We start from the raw sequence: 23582 nt of genomic DNA on the forward strand, positions 1-23582 counted from the left end.
AACTAAACAACAATAGTTTTCTGATACAGCCAAAAAGGACAAAACAAATCTGAAATAGGCGATGTTCCCGATGCCGATAACCAATGTTGACGAAATGTGGCTAAAGATGGCCAAGACGGCCCGTAGCGAACGAGGAACGGCCAAGACGGCCCGTAGCGAACGGTGAAAGACGGTCCGTAGCGAATGAGGAACGGTGAAAGACGGTCCGTAGCGAACGAGGAACGGTGAAAGACGGCCCGTAGCGAACGAGGAACGGTGAAAGACGGCCCGTAGCGAACGAGGAAAGGTGAAAGACGTCCCGTAGCGAAGGAGGAACGGTGAAAGACGGTCCGTAGCGAACGAGGAACGGTGAAAGACAGTCCGTAGCGAAGGAGGAACGGTGAAAGACGGCCCGTAGCGAAGGAGGAACGGTGAAAGGCGGTCCGTAGCGAACGAGGAACGGTGAAAGACGGCCCGTAGCGAAGGAGGGACGGTGAAAGGCGGTCCGTAGCGAAGGAGGAACGGTGAAAGACGGTCCGTAGCGAACGAGGAACGGTGACAGACGGCCCGTAGCGAATGAGGAACGGTGACAGACGGCCCGTAGCGAACGAGGAACGTGACAGACGGCCCGTAGCGAACGAGGAACGGTGACAGACGGTCCGTAGCGAACGAGGAACGGTGACAGACGGCCCGTAGCGAACGAGGAACGGTGAAAGACGGCCCGTAGCGAACGAGGCACGGTGAAAGACGGCCCGTAGCGAACGAGGCACGGTGAAAGACGGTCCGTAGCGAACGAGGAACGGTGAAAGACGGTCCGTAGCGAACGAGGAACGGTGAAAGACGGCCCGTAGCGAACGAGGAACGGTGACAGACGGCCCGTAGCGAACGAGGAACGGTGTGTATGCGACTAAAGTGTGTCAGTGAGATCTCACCAGATATGAGGTAGCCTGTTGTCATGCCAACATTTATCTTCACAAGTGTGGGATCTCCCCTGTTGGCAGAAGAAGACGGGAAAAACGGTCAACACATTACAACACGGTTCTATATAACATACAGTAACAGTATGTACACAACACCGTGCTACCATCACGCACTACAACAAAGCAACAGAGTCCTCACCAGACAGGGTCTTCATTGACGGCGTCGTCGAACAGCAGGATGTAGAGGCAGAAGAACCCCACCACCAGGGCATGAAGTGTGGACACCGTCCTAAAACACACAGAAACCTGGTCAGAGAGTCACTCAGGCAGGAGGAGGAGAGTCAGGCAGTCAGTCAGAGGAGTCAGGCAGTCAGTCAGAGGAGAGTCAGGCGGTCAGTCAGAGGAGAGTCAGGCGGTCAGTCAGAGGAGAGTCAGGCGGTCAGTCAGAGGAGAGTCAGGCGGTCAGTCAGAGGAGAGTCAGGCGGTCAGTCAGAGGAGAGTCAGGCAGTCAGTCAGAGGAGAGTCAGGCAGTCAGTCAGAGGAGAGTCAGGCAGTCAGTCAGAGGAGAGTCAGGCAGTCAGTCAGAGGAGAGTCAGGCAGTCAGTCAGAGGAGAGTCAGGCAGTCAGTCAGAGGAGAGTCAGGCAGTCAGTCAGAGGAGAGTCAGGCAGTCAGTCAGAGGAGAGTCAGGCAGTCAGTCAGAGGAGAGTCAGGCAGTCAGACAGAGGAGAGTCAGGCAGTCAGACAGAGGAGAGTCAGGCAGTCAGTCAGAGGAGAGTCAGGCAGTCAGTCAGAGGAGAGTCAGGCAGTCAGTCAGAGGAGAGTCAGGCAGTCAGTCAGATACCAGAGAGTCAGGCGGTCAGACAGAGGAGAGTCTGGCGGTCAGTCAGAGGAGAGTCAGGCAGTCAGTCAGAGGAGAGTCAGGCAGTCAGTCAGAGGAGAGTCAGGCAGTCAGATACCAGAGAGTCAGGCAGTCAGTCAGAGGAGAGTCAGGCAGTCAGTCAGAGGAGAGTCAGGCAGTCAGTCAGAGGAGAGTCAGGCAGTCAGTCAGAGGAGAGTCAGGCAGTCAGTCAGAGGAGAGTCAGGCAGTCAGATACCAGAGAGTCAGTCAGGCAGTCAGAGGAGAGTCAGGCAGTCAGTCAGAGGAGAGTCAGTCAGTCAGTCAGAGGAGAGTCAGTCAGAGGAGAGTCAGGCAGTCAGACAGAGGAGAGTCAGGCAGTCAGTCAGAGGAGAGTCAGGCAGTCAGTCAGAGGAGAGTCAGGCAGTCAGTCAGAGGAGAGTCAGGCAGTCAGTCAGAGGAGAGTCAGGCAGTCAGTCAGAGGAGAGTCAGGCAGTCAGTCAGAGGAGAGTCAGGCAGTCAGTCAGAGGAGAGTCAGGCAGTCAGTCAGAGGAGAGTCAGGCAGTCAGTCAGAGGAGAGTCAGGCAGTCAGTCAGAGGAGAGTCAGGCAGTCAGCCGGAGGAGAGTCAGGCAGTCAGTCAGAGGAGAGTCAGGCAGTCAGTCAGAGGAGAGTCAGGCAGTCAGTCAGAGGAGAGTCAGGCAGTCAGTCAGAGGAGAGTCAGGCAGTCATTCAGGGGAGAGTCAGGCAGTCAGTCAGGGGAGAGTCAGGCAGTCAGTCAGAGGAGAGTCAGGCAGTCAGTCAGAGGAGAGTCAGGCAGTCAGTCAGAGGATAGTCAGGCAGTCATTCAGATGGCAGAGAGTCAGTCATTCAGATGGCAGAGAGTCAGTCAGTCAGATGGCAGAGAGTCAGTCAGTCAGATGGCAGAGAGTCAGTCAGTCAGATGGCAGAGAGTCAGTCAGTCAGATGGCAGAGAGTCAGTCAGTCAGATGGCAGAGAGTCAGTCAGTCAGATGGCAGAGAGTAGGTCAGTCAGATGGCAGAGAGTCGGTCAGTCAGATGGCAGAGAGTCAGTCAGTCAGATGGCAGAGAGTCAGTCAGTCAGATGGCAGAGAGTCAGTCAGTCAGATGGCAGAGAGTCAGTCAGTCAGATGGCAGAGAGTCAGTCAGTCAGATGGCAGAGAGTCAGTCAGTCAGATGGCAGAGAGTCAGTCAGTCAGATGGCAGAGAGTCAGTCAGTCAGATGGCAGAGTCAGTCAGTCAGATGGCAGAGAGTCAGTCAGTCAGATGGCAGAGAGTCAGTCAGTCAGATGGCAGAGAGTCAGTCAGTCAGATGGCAGAGAGTCAGTCAGTCAGATGGCAGAGAGTCAGTCAGTCAGATGGCAGAGAGTCAGTCAGTCAGATGGCAGAGAGTCAGTCAGTCAGATGGCAGAGAGTCAGTCAGTCAGATGGCAGAGAGTCAGTCAGTCAGATGGCAGAGAGTCAGTCAGTCAGATGGCAGAGAGTCAGTCAGTCAGATGGCAGAGAGTCAGTCAGTCAGATGGCAGAGAGTCAGTCAGTCAGATGGCAGAGAGTCAGTCAGTCAGATGGCAGAGAGTCAGTCAGTCAGATGGCAGAGAGTCAGTCAGTCAGATGGCAGAGAGTCAGTCAGTCAGATGGCAGAGAGTCAGTCTATCTGTCTGCCAGTCTGTCAGTCTGTTCATCTCTCCCTCTGGCCATTGGCACGGACCAGACAACTACAGAACCTTCACAGACAGGGTCATCTGAGGGTCATCTGTAATCTTCAAAACAGCTGTGCCTTTGCAGACAGACAAGTCAATAGTCAAGTCAATAGTCAAGTCAATAGTCAAGTCAATAGACAAGTCAATAAACAAGTCAATAAACAAGTCAATAGTCAAGTCAATAGTCAAGTCAATAGTCAAGTCAATAGTCAAGTCAATAGTCAAGTCAATAGTCAAGTCAATAGTCAGGTCAATAGTCAAGTCAATAGTCTATAGATAATACATGGAGGGTTGTAATACCTGAGAATGTGTGGGGTGGTCATGACACCATGATGGTTAAGATTTATGGAACATTCATGGAATACATGATGTAATAATAGTGTTTACAGCAGATCTTTTGATAAGAGCATCTGGTGCAATTTTTTTTTATTTAACTAGTCAAGTCAGTTAAGAACAAGTTCTTATTTACAATGACGGCCTAGGAACAGTGGATTAACTGCCTTGTTCAGAGGCAGAATGACAGATTTTTTATCTTGTCAACTCAAGGATTCGATCTTGCAACCTTTCGGTTACTAGTCCAATGCTCTAACCACTAGGCTAACTGCCACCACAGATAAGGAGCCACATTGAGTTAATGACCTGTGTAATGAACTGAGTAATGACCTGAGTAATGACCTGACCTGAGTAATGAACTGAGTAATGAACCGAGTAATGACCTGACCTGAGTAATGAACCGAGTAATGACCTGACCTGAGTAATGAACGGAGTAATGAACGGAGTAACAACCTGAGTAACGACCTGAGTAACGACCTGAGTAACGACCTGAGTAACGACCTGAGTAACGACCTGAGTAATCACCTGACCTGAGTAATGACCTGAGTAATGACTTGACTAATGACCTGAGTAACGACCTGAGTAACGACCTGAGTAACGACCTGAGTAACGACCTGAGTAACGACCTGAGTAACGACCTGAGTAACGACCTGAGTAATCACCTGACCTGAGTAATGACCTGAGTAATGACCTGAGTAATGACCTAAGTAACAACCTGAGTAATCACCTGACCTGAGTAATGACCTGTGTAATGACCTGTGTAATGACCTGTGTAATGACCTGAGTAATGACCTGAGTAATGACCTGAGTAATGACCTGATCTGAATAATGACCTGTGTAATGACCTGAGCAATGACCTGAGCAATGACCTGAGTAATGACCTGAGTAATGACCTGAGTAATGACCTGACATTTACATTTACATTTAAGTCATTTAGCAGACGCTCTTATCCAGAGCGACTTACAAGTACATACATTCATACTTTCTTTTTTTGTACTGGCCCCCCGTGGGAATCGAACCCACAACCCTGGCGTTGCAAGCGCCATGCTCTACCAACTGAGCCACACGACCTGAGTAATGACCCGAGTAATGACCCGAGTAATGACCCGAGTAATGACCCGAGTAATGACCCGAGTAATGACCCGAGTAACGACCCGAGTAACGACCCGAGTAACGACCCGAGTAACGACCCGAGTAACGACCCGAGTAACGACCTGAGTAACGACCTGAGTAACGACCTGAGTAACGACCTGAGTCGGGTTACTCAGGTCGTTAAGGTCATGAATGACCTGACCTGACTAATGACCTGTGTAATGACCTGTGTAATGACCTGACTAATGACCAGTGTAATGACCTGTGTAATGACCTGACTAATGAACTGGGAAGTTAAACTGTGTATTGACCTGGGTGACTTGAGGCATTGACAAATTAACAACAATAACAAATTTATAGCAGACTGTCAAAATTAGCATTATGTAGTGACTCATATTAAACATCTCCAATCCAAAATCAAATCTAGAATCGGCATTCTATTCCGGAACAAAGCCTCCTTCATTCACGCCGCCAAACTTACCCTAGTAAAACTGACTATCCTACCGATCCTCGACTTCGGCGATGTCATCTACAAAATAGCTTCCAATACTCTACTCAGAAAACTAGATGCAGTTTATCACAGTGCCATTCGTTTTGTTACTAAAACACCTTATACCACCCACCACTGCGACCTGTATGCTCTAGTCGGCTGGCCCTGTACATCGCTGCAGCTGTACGTAGTCCATCTGTAAATAGCCCACCCAATTTACCTACCTCATCCCCATACTGTTTTTATGTATTTACTTTTCTGCTCTTTTGCACACCATTATCTGTACTTGCACATGATCATCTGATGATTTATCACTCCAGTGTTAATCTGCTAAATTGTAATTATTCGATCCTATGGCCTATTTATTGCCTACCTCCTCATGCCTTTTGCACACAATGTATATATACTCTTTTTCCCCCCTACTGTGTTATTGACTTGTTTATTCCATGTGTAACTCTGTGTTGTTGTTTGTGTCGCACTGCTATGCTTTATCTTGGTCAGGTCGCAGTTGTAAATGAGAACTTGTTCTCAACTAGCCTACCTGGTTAAATAAAGGTGGGAAAAAATGAAATGAAGGACGATCATATGATATCAGTGTTGCAGCCAGTAGCCAATGTTCAGTACCTTGAGTTCCATTCCACTTTCTGCTGGTCTGCCAGGAGTAGGAAGCCAGGACTGACGCGGGGGGAGACCCAGGGACTGACCCGATGGAAGAGCCACTGGAAGGAGAGGAAACTGGTGACCAAGATGACTAGGATCAGCTGGCTGAACAGGTCCATGGCCGCCTAACCCCACTGGAGAGAGAGGAAGAGAGAGAAGAGAGAGGAAGAGGAGAGAAAAGAGAGAAAGAAAGAGAGGAAGAGAGAGGAAGAGAGAGGAAGAGAGAGGAAGAGAGGAGAGAAAAGAGAGAGAGAGAGCGAGAGAGAGAAAGAGCGAGAGAGAGAGCGAGAGAGAGAGAGCGAGAGAGAGAGAAGAGATAAAGAAAGGGAGAGGGAGATGTTATTTTATGATCTCTTTTAGTCCTCATTTGGACTAATCTTCCAAGAGTCCTTAAACATTAAAATACAATTTATAATACCATCACATTTTCACATAACACACTGTTACAAACAGACATAACACACTGAAATTTTGACCAGATAAATACTCTAACAGTCTAAAAAGATAGATTGATTCTTCATCTATCATCGTCCAGCACAACCTTCCTATGTATTATATTTAAATGGTTTTAAAAGTATTGTTTGAATTTATATATTAAAAGGTTTCTGGTTTCATCAGAAAAATGATTCCATGTCTTTATTGCTCTGAATCTAAATGTTATTTTGCCTATTTCTCTTTTCTGTCTGGAAAACATGTCACGCCCTGGCCTTAGTATTCTTTGTTTTCTTTATTATTTTAGTTAGGTCAGGGTGTGACATGGGGAATGTTTTTGTTTTGTTGGTGTTGGATATAGTATAGGGGTTTGTGTGGAGTACATGTGTCTAGTGTTGTCTATGTATGTTTGGTTGTCTAGGAGAGTCTATGGTTGCCTGAATGAGTTCCCAATTAGAGACAGCTGATTTCGGTTGTCTCTGATTGGGAGCCTTATTTAGGGTAGCCATAGGCTTTCATGTGATGTGGGTAATTGTCTATGTAGAACGTTTGTAGCCTGTATGTGTATGTGCACAACGTTATTTAGCTTCACGGTCGTTTGTTGTTTTTTTGTTCGTTTTGTTAAAGTGTTTCGTATCGTGTTTATTTTTCGTCATCTTAAAAAATAAAAGAAGATGGCTTACTTTCCAAAAGCTGCGTTTTGGTCCATCAATCCGCCACACGATCGTGACAGAATTACCCACCATAGGACCAAGCGGCATGGAAAGCGGCAACAGGATCTACCTACACAGGATTCATGGACATGGGAGGAGATACTAGATGGTAAGGGGCCATGGGCTCAACCGGGAGAATATCGCCTTCCTCGTGAAGAGCTGGAGGCAGCTAAAGCCGAGAGGAGGCGATATGAGGAGGCAGCACGGAGACAAGGCTGGAAGCCCGTGAGTACAACCCAAAAATTTCTTGGGGGGGGCCTTAAAGGGAGTGTGGCGAAGTCAGGTAGGAAACCTGCGCCTACTCCCTGTACTTACCGTGGAGAGCGAGAGTACGGGCAGACACCGTGTTACGCAGTAGAGCGCACGGTGTCTCCTGTATGTGTGCATAGCCCGGTTCGGTACATTTCAGCTCCACGTATCGGCCGGGCTAGACTGAGCGTTGAGCCGTATGTCATGAAGCCGGCCCAACGCATCTGGTCACCAGTGCGTCTCCTCGGGCCGGCGTACATGGCACCAGCCTTACGCATGGTGTCCCCGGTTCGCCTACATAGGCCGGTGCGGGTTATTCCACCTCCCCGCACTGGTCAGGCGACGGGGAGCATAGAACCAGGTAAGGTTGGGCAGGCTCGGCGTTCAAGGGAGCCAGTAAGCCTGCACGGTCCGGTATTTCCGGCGCCACCTCCCCGCCCCAACCCAGTACCACCAGTGCCTCCTCCACGCACTAGCTATATGGTGCGTGTCTCCAGCCCTTTACCACCAGTGTCTAAACCACGCACCAAGCCTCCTGTGTGTCCCCAGAGTCCTGTGCGTCCTGTTGCTGCTCCCCGCACTAGCCCTGAGATGCGTGTCCCCAGCCCGGTGCCACCAGTCCCGGCACCACGCACCAGGCCTACAGTGCGCCTCAGCCGGCAGGAGTCTGCCGTCTTCACAGCGATGACTGAACTGCCCGTCTTCCAAGCGCCATCTGAGCCATCCGTCTCCCCAGCGCCATCTGAGTCATCCGTCTCCCCAGCGCCATCTGAGCCATCCGTCTGCCATGAGCCTGCAAAGCCGCCCGTCTGCCATGAGCCTGCAAAGCCGCCCGTCTGCCATGAGCCAACTGAGCCGCCAGCCAGACAGGAGCCGCTAGAGCCGTCCGTCAGACAGGATCTGCCAGAGCCGCCAACCAGACAGGATCTGCCAGAGCCGCCAATCAGACAGGAGCAGCCAGATCCGTCAGCTAGCCATGAGCAGCCAGATCCGTCAGCTAGCCATGAGCAGCCAGATCCGTCAGCTAGCCATGAGCAGCCAGATCCGTCAGCTAGCCATGAGCAGCCAGATCCGTCAGCTAGCCATGAGCAGCCAGATCCGTCAGCTAGCCATGAGCAGCCAGATCCGTCAGCTAGCCATGAGCAGCCAGATCCGTCAGCTAGCCATGAGCAGCCAGATCCGTCAGCTAGCCATGAGCAGCCAGATCCGTCAGCTAGCCATGAACAGCCAGATCCGTCAGCTAGCCATGAGCAGCCAGATCCGTCAGCTAGCCATGAGCAGCCAGATCCGTCAGCTAGCCATGAGCAGCCAGATCCGTCAGTCAGCCATGAGCAGCCAGATCCGTCAGTCAGCCATGAGCAGCCAGATCCGTCAGTCAGCCATGAGCAGCCAGATCCGTCAGCCAGCCATGAGCAGCCAGATCCGTCAGCCAGCCATGAGCAGCCAGATCCGTCAGCCAGCCATGAGCAGCCAGATCCGTTAGCCAGCCATGAGCAGCCAGATCTGTCAGCCAGCCATGGGCCGTCCCTCAGTCCGGAGCTGCAGTCCCTCAGTCCGGAGCTGCCATTCCTCAGTCCGGAGCTGCCATTCCTCAGTCCGGAGCTGCCCCTTACCCTGGTGCTGCCCCTTACCCTGGTGCTGCCCCTTACCCTGGTGCTGCCCCTTACCCTGGTGCTGCCCCTTACCCTGGTACTGCCCCTGACCCTGGTACTGCCCCTGACCCTGGTACTGCCCCTGACCCTGGTACTGCCCCTGACCCTGGTACTGCCCCTGACCCTGGTACTGCCCCTGACCCTGGTACTGCCCCTGACCCTGGTACTGCCCCTTACCCTGGTACTGCCCCTTAGTCCGGAACTGCCCCTTCATGCAATGGGGTTAATGTGGAGGGGGGTCGTTTGGAGGAAGCCTAGGGGGTGGTTAGGTACTGTGGTGACGTGGGGACCGCGACCAGAGCCGGAGCCACCACCGTGGATGGAAGCCCACCCAGACCCTCCCCTAGACTGTGTATGGTGCGCCCGGAGTTCGCGCCTCAAGGGGGGGGTTATGTCACGCCCTGGCCTTAGTATTCTTTGTTTTCTTTATTATTTTAGTTAGGTCAGGGTGTGACATGGGGAATGTTTTTGTTTTGTTGGTGTTGGATATAGTATAGGGGTTTGTGTGGAGTACATGTGTCTAGTGTTGTCTATGTATGTTTGGTTGTCTAGGAGAGTCTATGGTTGCCTGAATGAGTTCCCAATTAGAGACAGCTGATTTCGGTTGTCTCTGATTGGGAGCCTTATTTAGGGTAGCCATAGGCTCTCATTGGTTGTGGGTAATTGTCTATGTAGAACGTTTGTAGCCTGTATGTGTATGTGCACAACGTTATTTAGCTTCACGGTCGTTTGTTGTTTTTTTGTTCGTTTTGTTAAAGTGTTTCGTATCGTGTTTATTTTTTCGTCATCTTAAAAAATAAAAGAAGATGGCTTACTTTCCAAAAGCTGCGTTTTGGTCCATCAATCCGCCACACGATCGTGACAAAACACATAGATGGTGGACAATCTATTCCTAGTATTTACTGAATGTCTCTTACCAACTGAATACTGTTGTGAATGGAGTGTAACGGCAGCCTTCCCCCTCTTCACTATAAGACAGGGTGAAACAGGGCTTGACATGGAGTTGAGGTTTTTAAATGGTGTATATTATGAGAAAAAATAAGCATGTTTTTTTCAATTATCTTGTTGATTGATGACCAACCAAGAGCGTTGTGTGTGACTACAACAGAAGAACCATATCTCCACCTTAAAACAATCCGTGCTCCTTTGTTCTGTGCATTCTGCAGCCTCCTAATGTCACAAGATGATGCATTTCCCCAGACCACAGAACAGTAGTTCACCTGACTCTCAATTAATGCTTGTGTTATTTGCTTAAGAATCTTTCTCGGTAAATATTCAGCTATCCTTCTGATCATGGAGTTGTAAAAAATATTTATTTGAGATGACCAGGATAAGCAGGTGTCTAGCTGCACTCCCTGTAGTTTGGTTTCTGACACGTCCTCAATTTGTACCCCCCCCCATTCTTAATTGTATCCCATGATGTGTTGGCCTTTTCCTGGTGGAACAGACTAACCTAACCTTGGTTTTCTTGGTGTTTAAAATAAGTTTGTTCTGGCAAACCCACTTCCTAATAATATTTTCCAAATCTACTTGTAGAGCTTGCTGTAACTGTTGAACCGATTGTCTTGCTGTATAAATTGTAGTATCATCTGCAAATATAGTAGCTTGAGTTTCAGATAAGGCATAAGGAAGGTTGTTGGTATATTTTAAGTAAAGAAGTGGCCCAAGGCAGAGAGGGTGGAGGGGAGAGAGAGAGAGGGAGGGCAGGGGGTGGAGGGGAGAGAGAGAGGGAGGGCAGGGGAGGGAGAGAGAGAGAGAGAGGGCAGGGGAGGGAGAGAGAGAGAGAGAGAGAGGGAGGGCAGGGGAGAGAGAGAGAGAGAGAGAGGGCAGGGGAGGGAGGGAGAGAGAGAGAGAGGGAGGGCACGGGAGAGAGAGAGAGAGAGAGGGCAGGGGAGAGAGAGAGAGAGAGGGCAGGGGAGAGAGAGAGAGGGAGGGCAGGGGAGAGAGAGAGAGGGAGGGAGGGAGGGCAGGGGAGAGAAAGGGCATGGGAGAGAGAGGGCAGGGGAGAGAGAGAGAGGGCAGGGGAGAGAGAGAGAAAGAGAGAGAGGGCAGGGGAGAGAGAGAGAAAGAGAGAGAGGGCAGGGGAGAGAGAAAGAGAGAGGGAGGGCAGGGGAGAGAGAGAGAGGACAGAGAGGGAGAAAGAGAGAAGGGGAGGGGAGAGATGGAGGGAGGGAGAAAGAAAGAGGATTAGAGTTGAATGAAAGGTCAGATAGATTCAACTAAATACATTTAGATTACATTGAGACAATAACATGTAGCTAAAAAACTACTGTGGATACGTCTAGGTAGACAGGCGGTATACTGGGGTTAGGTCAGGAACTGCTTACGTCGACACCAGACAGGCGGTATACTGAGGTTAGGTCAGGAACTGCTTACGGAGTCACCAGACAGGCGGTATACTGGTGTTAGATCAGGAACTGCTTACGGAGACACCAGACAGGCGGTATACTGGGGTTAGGTCAGGAACTGCTTACGTCGACACCAGACAGGCGGAATACTGGGGTTAGGTCAGGAACTACTTACGGAGTCACCAGACAGGCGGTATACTGGGGTTAGGTCAGGAACTGCTTACGTCGACACCAGACAGGCGGTATACTGGGGTTAGGTCAGGAACTGCTTACAGAGACACCAGACAGGCGGTATACTGGGGTTAGGTCAGGAACTGCTTACGTCGACACCAGACAGGCGGTATACTGGGGTTAGGTCAGGAACTGCTTACGTCGACACCAGACAGGCGGTATACTGGGGTTAGGTCAGGAACTGCTTACGTCGACACCAGACAGGCGGTATACTGGGGTTAGGTCAGGAACTGCTTACGTCGACACCAGACAGGCGGTATACTGAGGTTAGGTCAGGAACTGCTTACGGAGTCACCAGACAGGCGGTATACTGGTGTTAGATCAGGAACTGCTTACGGAGTCACCAGACAGGCGGTATACTGAGGTTAGGTCAGGAACTGCTTACGGAGTCACCAGACAGGCGGTATACTGGTGTTAGATCAGGAACTGCTTACGGAGACACCAGACAGGCGGTATACTGGGGTTAGGTCAGGAACTGCTTACGTCGACACCAGACAGGCGGAATACTGGGGTTAGGTCAGGAACTACTTACGGAGTCACCAGACAGGCGGTATACTGGGGTTAGGTCAGGAACTGCTTACGTCGACACCAGACAGGCAGTATACTGGGGTTAGGTCAGGAACTGCTTACGTCGACACCAGACAGGCGGTATACTGGGGTTAGGTCAGGAACTGCTTACGTCGACACCAGACAGGCGGTATACTGGGGTTAGGTCAGGAACTGCTTACGTCGACACCAGACAGGCGGTATACTGGGGTTAGGTCAGGAACTGCTTACGTCGACACCAGACAGGCGGTATACTGGGGTTAGGTCAGGAACTGCTTACGGAGACACCAGACAGGCGGTATACTGGGGTTAGGTCAGGAACTGCTTACGTCGACACCAGACAGGCAGTATACTGGGGTTAGATCAGAAACTGCTTACGTCGACACCAGACAGGCGGTATACTGGGGTTAGATCAGGAACTGCTTACGTCGACACCAGACAGGCGGTATACTGGGGTTAGGTCAGGAACTGCTTACAGAGACACCAGACAGGCGGTATACTGGGGTTAGGTCAGAAACTGCTTACGTCGACACCATACAGAAGGTATATAATGGGGTTAGGTCAGGAACTGCTTACGTCGACACCAGACAGGCGGTATACTGGGGTTAGGTCAGGAACTGCTTACGTCGACACCAGACAGGCGGTATACTGGGGTTAGGTCAGGAACTGCTTACGTCGACACCAGACAGGCGGTATACTGGGGTTAGGTCAGGAACTGCTTACGGAGACACCAGACAGGCAGTATACTGGGGTTAGGTCAGGAACTGCTTACGTTGACACCAGACAGGCGGTATACTGGGGTTAGGTCAGGAACTGCTTATGGAGACACCAGACAGGCGGTATACTGGGGTTAGGTCAGGAACTGCTTACAGAGACACCAGACAGGCGGTATACTGGGGTTAGGTCAGGAACTGCTTACAGAGACACCAGACAGGCGGTATACTGGGGTTAGGTCAGGAACTGCTTACGTCGACACCAGACAGGCGGTATACTGGGGTTAGGTCAGGAACTGCTTACGTCGACACCAGACAGGCGGTATACTGGGGTTAGGTCAGGAACTGCTTACGTCGACACCAGACAGGCGGTATACTGGGGTTAGGTCAGGAACTGCTTACGGAGACACCAGACAGGCGGTATACTGGGGTTAGGTCAGGAACTGCTTACGGAGACACCAGACAGGCGGTATACTGGGGTTAGGTCAGGAACTGCTTACGTCGACACCAGACAGGCGGTATACTGGGGTTAGGTCAGGAACTGCTTACGTCGACACCAGACAGGCGGTATACTGGGGTTAGGTCAGGAACTGCTTACGTCGACACCAGACAGGCGGTATACTGGGGTTAGGTCAGGAACTGCTTACGTCGACACCAGACAGGCGGTATACTGGGGTTAGGTCAGGAACTGCTTACGTCGACACCAGACAGGCGGTATACTGGGGTTAGGTCAGGAACTGCTTACGTCGACACCAGACAGGCGGTATACTGGGGTTAGGTCAGGAACTGCTTACGTCAACACCAGACAGGCGGTATACTGGGGTTAGGTCAGGAACTGCTTACGTCGACACCAGACAGGCGGTATACTGGGGTTAGGTCAGGAACTGCTTACGGAGACACCAGACAGGCGGTATACTGGGGTTAGGTCAGGAACTGCTTACGTCGACACCAGACAGGCGGTATACTGGGGTTAGGTCAGGAACTGCTTACGTCGACACCAGACAGGCGGTATACTGGGGTTAGGTCAGGAACTGCTTACGGAGTCACCAGACAGGCGGTATACTGGGGTTAGGTCAGGAACTGCTTACGGAGTCACCAGACAGGCGGTATACTGGGGTTAGGTCAGGAACTGCTTACGGAGACACCAGACAGGCAGTATACTGGGGTTAGGTCAGGAACTGCTTACGGAGACACCAGACAGGCGGTATACTGGGGTTAGGTCAGGAACTGCTTACGGAGACACCAGACAGGCGGTATACTGGGGTTAGGTCAGGAACTGCTTACGGAGACACCAGACAGGCAGTATACTGGGGTTAGGTCAGGAACTGCTTACGTCGACACCAGACAGGCGGTATACTGGGGTTAGGTCAGGAACTGCTTACGTCGACACCAGACAGGCGCTATACTGGTGTTAGGTCAGGAAGATAGGAAATATTTGTGGGCCAACCTCAAGCTTATCACTTGTATTGCACCACAGACATTTCCCTTGGTGCAAATCCACGGTGTGAGTGTCTCAGCGTAGCGGCTGTGAACGTGTGTCAGTCAGTGAAAACTCAACCAAGTCAGTGAATGTTTGGCTTGGCTGAACTAGAGGAGTGGAGAAGCTAGGTGCTTTAGGCTGAACTAGGGGAGTGGAGAAGCTAGGTGCTTTAGGCTGAACTAGGGGAGTGGAGAAGCTAGGTGCTTTAGGCTGAACTAGGGGAGTGGAGAAACTAGGTGCTTTAGGCTGAACTAGGGGAGTGGAGAAGCTAGGTGCTTTAGGCTGAACTAGGGGAGTGGAGAAGCTAGGTGCTTTAGGCTGAACTAGGGGAGTGGAGAAGCTAGGTGCTTTAGGCTGAACTAGGGGAGTGGAGAAGCTAGGTGCTTTAGGCTGAACTAGGGGAGTGGAGAAACTAGGTGCTTTAGGCCGAACTAGGGGAGTGGAGAAGCTAGGTGCTTTAGGCTGAACTAGGGGAGTGGAGAAGCTAGGTGCTTTAGCCTGAACTAGGGGAGTGGAGAAGCTAGGTGCTTTAGGCTGAACTAGGGGAGTGGAGAAGCTAGGTGCTTCAGGCTGAACTAGGGGAGTGGAGAAGCTAGGTGCTTTAGGCTGAGGAGCCAACAGCGGCTCACAATTCACCTTGTATTATTTCATTTGTTAAGCACTTTGAAAGGCATCTATTAATGAAGTTTGATGGATTGAAAAAGGCACACTGACACAAACAGAGGAAGCGCTGTGGATAATAAAGTGTTTGTGGCAATGCTGACATTATTGCCAGGGACAGGGTGCCGGCAAAGAATAAACAAAAGAGGTCACCTAGAGCATGGCGCCAAGCTATTACGCCAGAGACACTGATCTTTACAATGTGTTAGGCTATCAACTCAGGGTAGGCTAAATATTAAAAGGCCTGTATAGATATGGCGGGCATGTCATGGGCTGGACTTTAGAGTCATCGGCTATCGTTTGTTCTTCTGTAGTTCTTGTCACTTGGCCCCATCCCATGCTCTGGTTGATGGTGGCTTCGTCAGGTAGATTTGTCATGATGATGCTGATGATGATTCTATGACATGCAATGTCATTTGATGGTCTTAAAGTGACAGTACATGATTTCAAGTCCTAGGTATGTATTATTGTCTGAGTAGAGCGCAAGACACCATCTGGGTATGTATTATTGTCTGAGTAGAGCGCAAGACACCATCTGGGTATGTATTGTTACAATACTGGCTTGAAGAAAGAAGATTGCCAGTTGATTTTTAACCTGTAACTGAAATTAGTTTATTGTAATTCAATTGTATATTTTTGATAGTTTTGCCTGGTCCATTGTATTGCTCATGATCCAATAGGTGGCCTGTCACCACCCGTCTTGTACTGGTTGAGATGGTCCTGTCTGTCACCACCTGTCTTGTACTGGTTGAGATGGTCCCTGTCTGTCACCACCTGTCTTGTACTGGTTGAGATGGTCCCTGTCTGTCACCACCTGTCTTGTACTGGTTGAGATGGTCCTGTCTGTCACCACCTGTCTTGTACTGGTTGAGATGGTCCTGTCTGTCACCACCTGTCTTGTACTGGTTGAGATGGTCCCGTCACCACCTGTCTTGTACTGGTTGAGATGGTCCCTGTCTGTCACCGCCTGTCTTGTACTGGTTGAGATGGTCCCCGTCACCATCTGTCTTGTACTGGTTGAGAAGGTCCTGTCTGTCACCGCCTGTCTTGTACTGGTTGAGATGGTCCCTGTCTGTCACCACCTGTCTTGTACTGGTTGAGATGGTCCCTGTCTGTCACCACCTGTCTTGTACTGGTTGAGAAGGTCCTGTCTGTCACCACCTGTCTTGTACTGGTTGAGATGGTGCCCCCCATTAAACAGCAACTAGCGTAGCCTGGTATTTGAGCTCTTTTAGGTAAGCCTAGTTGGCAGGTGTAACTGAGACATACATCTGACCATATAGGCCCTATGCATCAAACAAAACCTTTGGTTTCCATTGAGCTTGAGATGATGTCAGCAGACTAGAATGCAAACTGTAGCACACAACAGTGATCCCTGGAGCTCTACAGGAAGTATCCATAGAGATAGGCTCCTTCTGCTGCAGAATCTTCCTTTCTGAACCGTGCAGCGTAGAAGGCGCTGATCCGTACAGATAAGCCTTTGGCGCCAACAACAGCCAGCTCAGAAGACACCACTTAAACACAGTGCAGTCTCTATGCAGAGGAGAACCCGGACAACTGGAGATTATCGTGGTTGCTGCTGCGATTGGACACTCTAGATCATCAATTCCTGATGCTACTGCGATTGGACACCCTAGAACATCAATTCCTGATGCACCTGCGATTGTACACTCTAGATCATCAATTCCTGATGCTGCTGCAATTGGACACCCTAGAACATCAATTCCGGATGCTGCTGCGATTGGACACCCTAGAACATCAATTCCTGATGCTACTGCGATTGGACACCCTAGAACATCAATTCCTGATGCTACTGCGATTGGACACCCTAGAACATCAATTCCTGATGCTGCTGCGATTGGACACCCTAGAACATCAATTCCTGATGCTACTGCGATTGGACACCCTAGAACATCAATTCCTGATGCTACTGCGATTGGACACCCTAGAACATCAATTCCTGGTGCTACTGCGATTGGACACCCTAGAACATCAATTCCTGATGCTACTGCGATTGGACACCCTAGAACATCAATTCCTGATGCTACTGCGATTGGACACCCTAGAACATCAATTCCTGATGCTGCTGCGATTGGACACCCTAGAACATCAATTCCTGATGCTACTGCGATTGGACACCCTAGAACATCAATTCCTGGTGCTACTGCGATTGGACACCCTAGAACATCAATTCCTGGTGCTACTGCGATTGGACACCCTAGAACATCAATTCCTGATGCTACTGCGATTGGACACCCTAGAACATCAATTCCTGATGCTACTGCGATTGGACACCCTAGAACATCAATTCCTGGTGCTGCTGCGATTGGACACCCTAGAACATCAATTCCTGGTGCTGCTGCGATTGGACACCCTAGAACATCAATTCCTGATGCTACTGCGATTGGACACCCTAGAACTTCAATTCTTGATCCTACTGCGATTGGACACCCTAGAACATCAATTCCTGATGCTACTGCGATTGGACACCCTAGAACATCAATTCCTGATGCTGCTGCGATTGGACACCCTAGAACATCAATTCCTGATGCTGCTGCGATTGGACACCCTAGAACATCAATTCCGGATGCTGCTGCGATTGGACACCCTATAACATCAATTCCTGATGCTACTGCGATTGGACACCCTAGAACATCAATTCCTGATGCTACTGCGATTGGACACCCTAGAACATCAATTCCTGATGCTGCTGCGATTGGACACCCTAGAACATCAATACCTGATGCTACTGCGATTGGACACCCTAGAACATCAATTCCTGATGCTACTGCGATTGGACACCCTAGAACATCAATTCCTGGTGCTACTGCGATTGGACACCCTAGAACATCAATTCCTGATGCTACTGCGATTGGACACCCTAGAACATCAATTCCTGATGCTACTGCGATTGGACACCCTAGAACATCAATTCCTGATGCTACTGCGATTGGACACCCTAGAACATCAATTCCTGGTGCTGCTGCGATTGGACACCCTAGAACATCAATTCCTGATGCTACTGCGATTGGACACCCTAGAACTTCAATTCTTGATCCTACTGCGATTGGACACCCTAGAACATCAATTCCTGATGCTACTGCGATTGGACACCCTAGAACATCAATTCCTGATGCTGCTGCGATTGGACACCCTAGAACATCAATTCCTGATGCTGCTGCGATTGGACACCCTAGAACATCAATTCCTGATGCTGCTGCGATTGGACACCCTAGAACATCAATTCCTGATGCTGCTGCGATTGGACACCCTAGAACATCAATTCCTGATGGTACTGCGATTGGACACCCTAGAACATCAATTCCTGATGCTACTGCGATTGGACACCCTAGAACATCAATTCCTGATGCTACTGCGATTGGACACCCTAGAACATCAATTCCTGATGCTACTGCGATTGGACACCCTAGAACATCAATTCCTGATGCTACTGCGATTGGACACCCAAGAACATCAATTCCTGATGCTACTGCAATTGGACACCCTAGAACATCAATTCCTGATGCTACTGCGATTGGACACCCTAGAACATCAATTCCTGATGCTACTGCGATTGGACACCCTAGAACATCAATTCCTGATGCTACTGCGATTGGACACCCTAGAACATCAATTCCTGATGCTACTGCGATTGGACACCCTAGAACATCAATTCCTGATGCTACTGCGATTGGACACCCAAGAACATAAATTCCTGATTTCCTACTGTACTATGTTGCCAAATGAATTCCGCCAGTAACCATTCACGCAGTAAAATGCAGCTACTAAGCATGTTAGCTCTGCTTTCCAAATATGTTATTGTTACTTCAGGTAACAACATTTACAGTCATGTATTATTACTGCCTGTACCAGTCGATAGGCTACTAGGCATTTACACTGTGAATCACCCCCCTGTGCAAGGGACTATTATTGTGTACTGCAGGTTCAGCCCCCAGCCCCCAGCCTCAGCTGTAAAGCCTTTATCCAGCAGCAGCAGTGTTAGGGCTATAACCCAAGAGACAGCCTGTCTCAGCCACAGCACTGACGTGTGGCAATAAAACAGACAGATCCTGCCACTCAGAGATACACGCACCAGCATAGCTTCCGCAGCGCAGAAAGCAATGAACGCACGCAATCACAAAGGACATCTGCTGTGGCTTCTGATGACTCTCCCAGTGAGCTGGTTCAATCACTGTGGTTTACAATCAAAAAAAAGGTCCCGAAGGACGGAGTCATCAAATCAAATTGTATTTGTCACATGCTTCGTAAACAACAGGTGAAACTAACAGTGAAATGCGTACTTCCCAACAACGCAGAGAAAGAAAACAGAGAAATAAAGGTATTAATACGTAAATAAATAGATACAAATATATAAAATAAATATAAATAGTAGCAGAAGCATATGTGATGATTAAAAAAAAGATATGGGCAAAAGGGGTCAATGCAGATAGTCAAATAGTTAACCAAAAAGCTACCTGGACTAACTATGTAGCAGTCTTATGGCTTGGTGGTAGAGGCTCTTCAGGGTCCTGTTGGTTCCAGACTTGGTGCATCAGTACTGCTTTCCGTGTGGTAGCAGAGAGAACAGTCTATGACTAGGGTGGCTGGGGTCTTACTTACTTGTTAACCCATGCATAAAGGCAGTGAACCACTGGGTGGTCATTATGCCTGATGTCCAACATTGATAAGAATAAGAAATAAAAGTAACAAGTCATTAAAGAGCAGCAGTAAAATAACAATAGCGAGACTATATACAGGGGGGTACCGATACAGAGTCAATGTGCACCGGTTAGTTGAGGTAATATGTACATGTAGGTAGAGTTCTTAAAGTGAGTATGTATAGATGATAACAACAGAGAGTAGCAGCGGTGTAAAAGAGGGCGGGCGGGCAATGCAAATAGTCTGGGTAGCCATTTGATTAGGTGTTCAGGAATCTTATGGCTTGGGGATAAAACCTGTTTAGAAGCCTCTTGGACCCAGACTTGGCGCTCCGGTACCGCTTGCCGTGCGGTAGCAGAGAGAACAGTCTATGACTAGGGTGGCTGGGTCTTTGACATTTTTTGGGCCTTCCTCTGACACCGCCTGGTATAGAGGTCCTGGATGTTAGGAAGCCTGGCCCCAGTGATGTACTGGGCCGTTCGCATTACCCTCTGTAGTGCCTTGCGGTTGGAGGCCGAGCAGTTGCCATACCAGGCAGTGATGCAAGCAGTCAGGATGCTCTTGATGATGCAGCTGTAGAACCTTTTGAGGATCTAAGGACCCGTGCCAAATCTTTTCAGTCCCCCTGAGGGGGAATAGGTTTTGTCATGCCCTCTTCATGACTGTCTTGAGATTGCATTATCTGTGGATCTGTTGGGGCGGTATGCAAATTGAAGTGGATCTAGGGTTTCTGGGATAATGGTGTTAATGTGAGCCATGACCAGCCTTTCGAAGCGCTTTATGACTACAGACGTGAGTGCTACGGTTCGGTATTATTTTAATTTTAAGCAGGTTACCTTGGTGTTCTTGGGCACACGCACTATGGTGGTCTGCTTAAAACATGTTGGTATTACAGCCTTGGACAGGGAGAGGTTGAAAATGTCAGTGAAGACACTTGGCAGTTGGTCAGTGCATGCTCGCAGTACACATCCTGGTAACCTGTCTGTCCCTGCGGCCTTGTGAATGTTGACCTGTTTCAAGGCCTTACTCACATCGGCTGTGGAGAGCGTGATCACACAGTCTTCCAGAACAGCTGGTGCTCTCATGCATGTTTCATAGTTATTTGCCTCGAAGCGAGCATAGAAGTTGTTTAGCTTGTCTGGTAGGCTCATGTCACTGGGCAGCTCTCGGCTGTGCTTCCCTTTGTAGTCTGTAATGGTTTGCAAGCCCTGCTACATCCGACAAGCATCAGAGCCGGTGTAGTACGATTCGATCTTAGTCCTGTATTGATGCTTTGCCTGTTTGATGGTTCATCTGAGGGCATAGCGGGATTTCTTATAAGCTTCCGGGTTAGAGTCCCGCTTCCTGAAAGCGGCAGCTCTAGTCTATAGCTCAGTGCGGATGTTGCAAAAATCCATGGCTTCTGGTTGGGATATGTACGTACGGTCACTGTAGGGACAACGTCATCGATGCACTTAATGATCAAGCCAGTGACTGATGTGGTGTACTCCTCAATGACATCGGAGGAATCCCGAAACATATTTCAGCCTGTGCTAGCAACACAGTCCTGTAGTTTAGCATCTGCTTCATCTGACCACTTTTTTATTGATCTGGTGCTGGTGCTTCCTGATTTAATTTTTGCTTGTAAGCAAGAATCAGGAGGATAGAATTATGGTCAGATTTGCCAAATGGAGGGCAGGGGAGAGCTTTGTATGCATCTCTGTGTGTGGAGTAAAGGTGGTCCAGAGTTTTTTTCCCTGTGGATGCACATTTAACATGCTGATAGAAATTTGGTAAAACAGATTTAAGTTTCCCTGCATTAAAGTCTAGGAGCGCCACCTTTGGGTGAGCGTTTTCTTGTTTGCTTATGGCGGAATACAGCTCATTCAATGCTGTCTTTGAGCCAGCCTCTGACTGTGATGGTATGTAAACAGCTACGAAAAATACAGATGAAAACTCTCTAGGTATGTAGTGTGGTCTACAGTTTATCATGAGATACTCTACCTCAGACGAGCAATAGCTCGAGACTTCCTTCGATATCGTGCACCAGCTGTTATTTACAAAACTACATAGTCCGCCGCCCCTCGTCTTATCAGACGACGCTGTTCTATCTTGCCGATGCAGGACATAACAGCTTCAGCTTTGGTACATCTTTGCACCACCTTTAAGCATTTAGATGGTTGTAAAATGGATTTCTCAGTAACACATTTCCACATTTCTAACAGATCTTACCATCTCTGTCCATGAAACCGCTCTCATGTGCAGTGCACATTTTAGAACGGTGTTTTCCTTCAAACTGCATTTTGAAACATTCGCCTACCGCCGTGTCCACATTGCACATTCTAAAATGTTAAGAAATAATAGTTTATCAACATTTAGTTTTAACATTTTAAGTTAAACATTCCGATCTGTTTCATCAGCCTTACTAATTGATATGGCGTATACATGTAGGCTAATTGGTGTGAAGGCTGTACTAGACTAAGCTATTTTCTATTATTTTCTAGATAACAACATATGGTAACACACAATCGCGAATGCATAGCAACCCAAAGGTTGTGTGTTCAAATCTCACCATGGACAACTTTAGGATTTTAGCTAATTAGCAACTTGTCAACTACTTACAACTTTTTAGCTACTCTGCCTTCCATTTTTGAAGAGATTTATTTTCATTGTCACATGCTGACCAGACCTCTTGTGCACCATCGTGCGTGCATATTGATTTTGTCCACCCACACCAGACGCGATCAGGACACGTAGGTTAAAATATCAAAACAAACTCTGAACCAATTATATTAATTTGGGGACAGGTCGAAAAGCATTAAACATTTATAGCAATTTAGCTACCTAGCTTGCTTGCTGTTTGGCAACCAACTTTAAGGTGTATTACCACCACAAACTGGACTGGAGTGTGGACCTCAGTTCATCTTTCAATCACCCAAGTGGGTATGTGCTCCTAAAAACCAATGAGATTTGAGAGGCGGGACTTGCAGTGCATCAAGCATCACAAATAGAAGCTCTGTTCTGTTTTACATGATGACCACACCGCTCGCGTCACATGTGCAAGCGTTGCAAAATAAATGTACACATACAGTACATGTTATTCAATCATTGCACCCACACTGCTTGCGAACGCCAGACACAAAAAAAAAAAAATGGTTCTATTTGTGAAACTCAATGCACTGCAAGTCCTGCCTCTCAAATCTCCTCATTGTTTTTTTAGGAGCATATACCCACGTGTGTGAAATGATAGATGAACTGAGGATCAGACTCCAGTCAGTTGTAGTAATGCAGCCGACCCCCATATCAAGTCCAAAGAAGAAAAAGGAGCCTGAAGGAAGGAGGAGAGATGACGAGAAACAAATTCAGTTTACCGTTTTATCTGTGGATTAATTGTCTGAGTAGAGGAACTTGTGCATTTCAGGTAAAATAACGACCCAATGTTTATATACCAGGACAAATTAGACAGCAACAGCAAACTAGCTTGCTAAATTGCCATAAATCTGTAATGCATTTCGACCTGTCCAAAAAATGTATATAATTGGTTCAGAGTTTTGATATTACAACCTACGTGTCCTGATCATGTCTGGTGTGGGAGGACAAAGTCAGTGCAGGCATGTGTGCGGTCTGGTCAGCATGTTAGCGCCTGGCTACACAGAAGCTCATTGATGCGCGCGAGCAGTGTGGGCGCAATGACTGAATAACATGTATGTGTAAAAAAATTAAAAAATTAATTGCAATGCAAGCGTGTGCCCGCATGTTGATTTTGTTCACCCACACCAGACGTGTTCAGACCACGCAGATTGAAATATCAAAACTAACTCTTAACCAACAATATTAATTTGGGGACAGGTCGAAAAGCATTAAACATGTATGGCAAAACACAGCTGATTAA

The 23582-nt window shown here is 48.8% G+C and overlaps 1 protein-coding gene across 2 annotated transcripts in view; it reads right to left on the reverse strand.

The window, feature by feature from the left end:
- The window catches only part of LOC129858950 (TLC domain-containing protein 4-B-like), a 43211-nt gene that overhangs the window by 17545 nt on the left and 2084 nt on the right, over nt 1-23582 (reverse strand). For both annotated transcript variants that reach the window (XM_055928204.1, XM_055928203.1), the window contains exons 2-4: nt 5993-6162; nt 1099-1188; nt 912-970 (exon numbers count right to left, since the gene is read on the reverse strand). In XM_055928204.1, coding sequence (XP_055784179.1) covers nt 912-970; nt 1099-1188; nt 5993-6147 — 304 coding nt within the window. In that variant the 5' untranslated portion in view covers nt 6148-6162. The remainder of the gene's footprint in view (nt 1-911; nt 971-1098; nt 1189-5992; nt 6163-23582) is intronic.

This window comes from Salvelinus fontinalis, chromosome 7 (assembly GCF_029448725.1).
Source record: "Salvelinus fontinalis isolate EN_2023a chromosome 7, ASM2944872v1, whole genome shotgun sequence".
Classification (NCBI taxonomy): Eukaryota; Metazoa; Chordata; class Actinopteri; order Salmoniformes; family Salmonidae; genus Salvelinus; species Salvelinus fontinalis.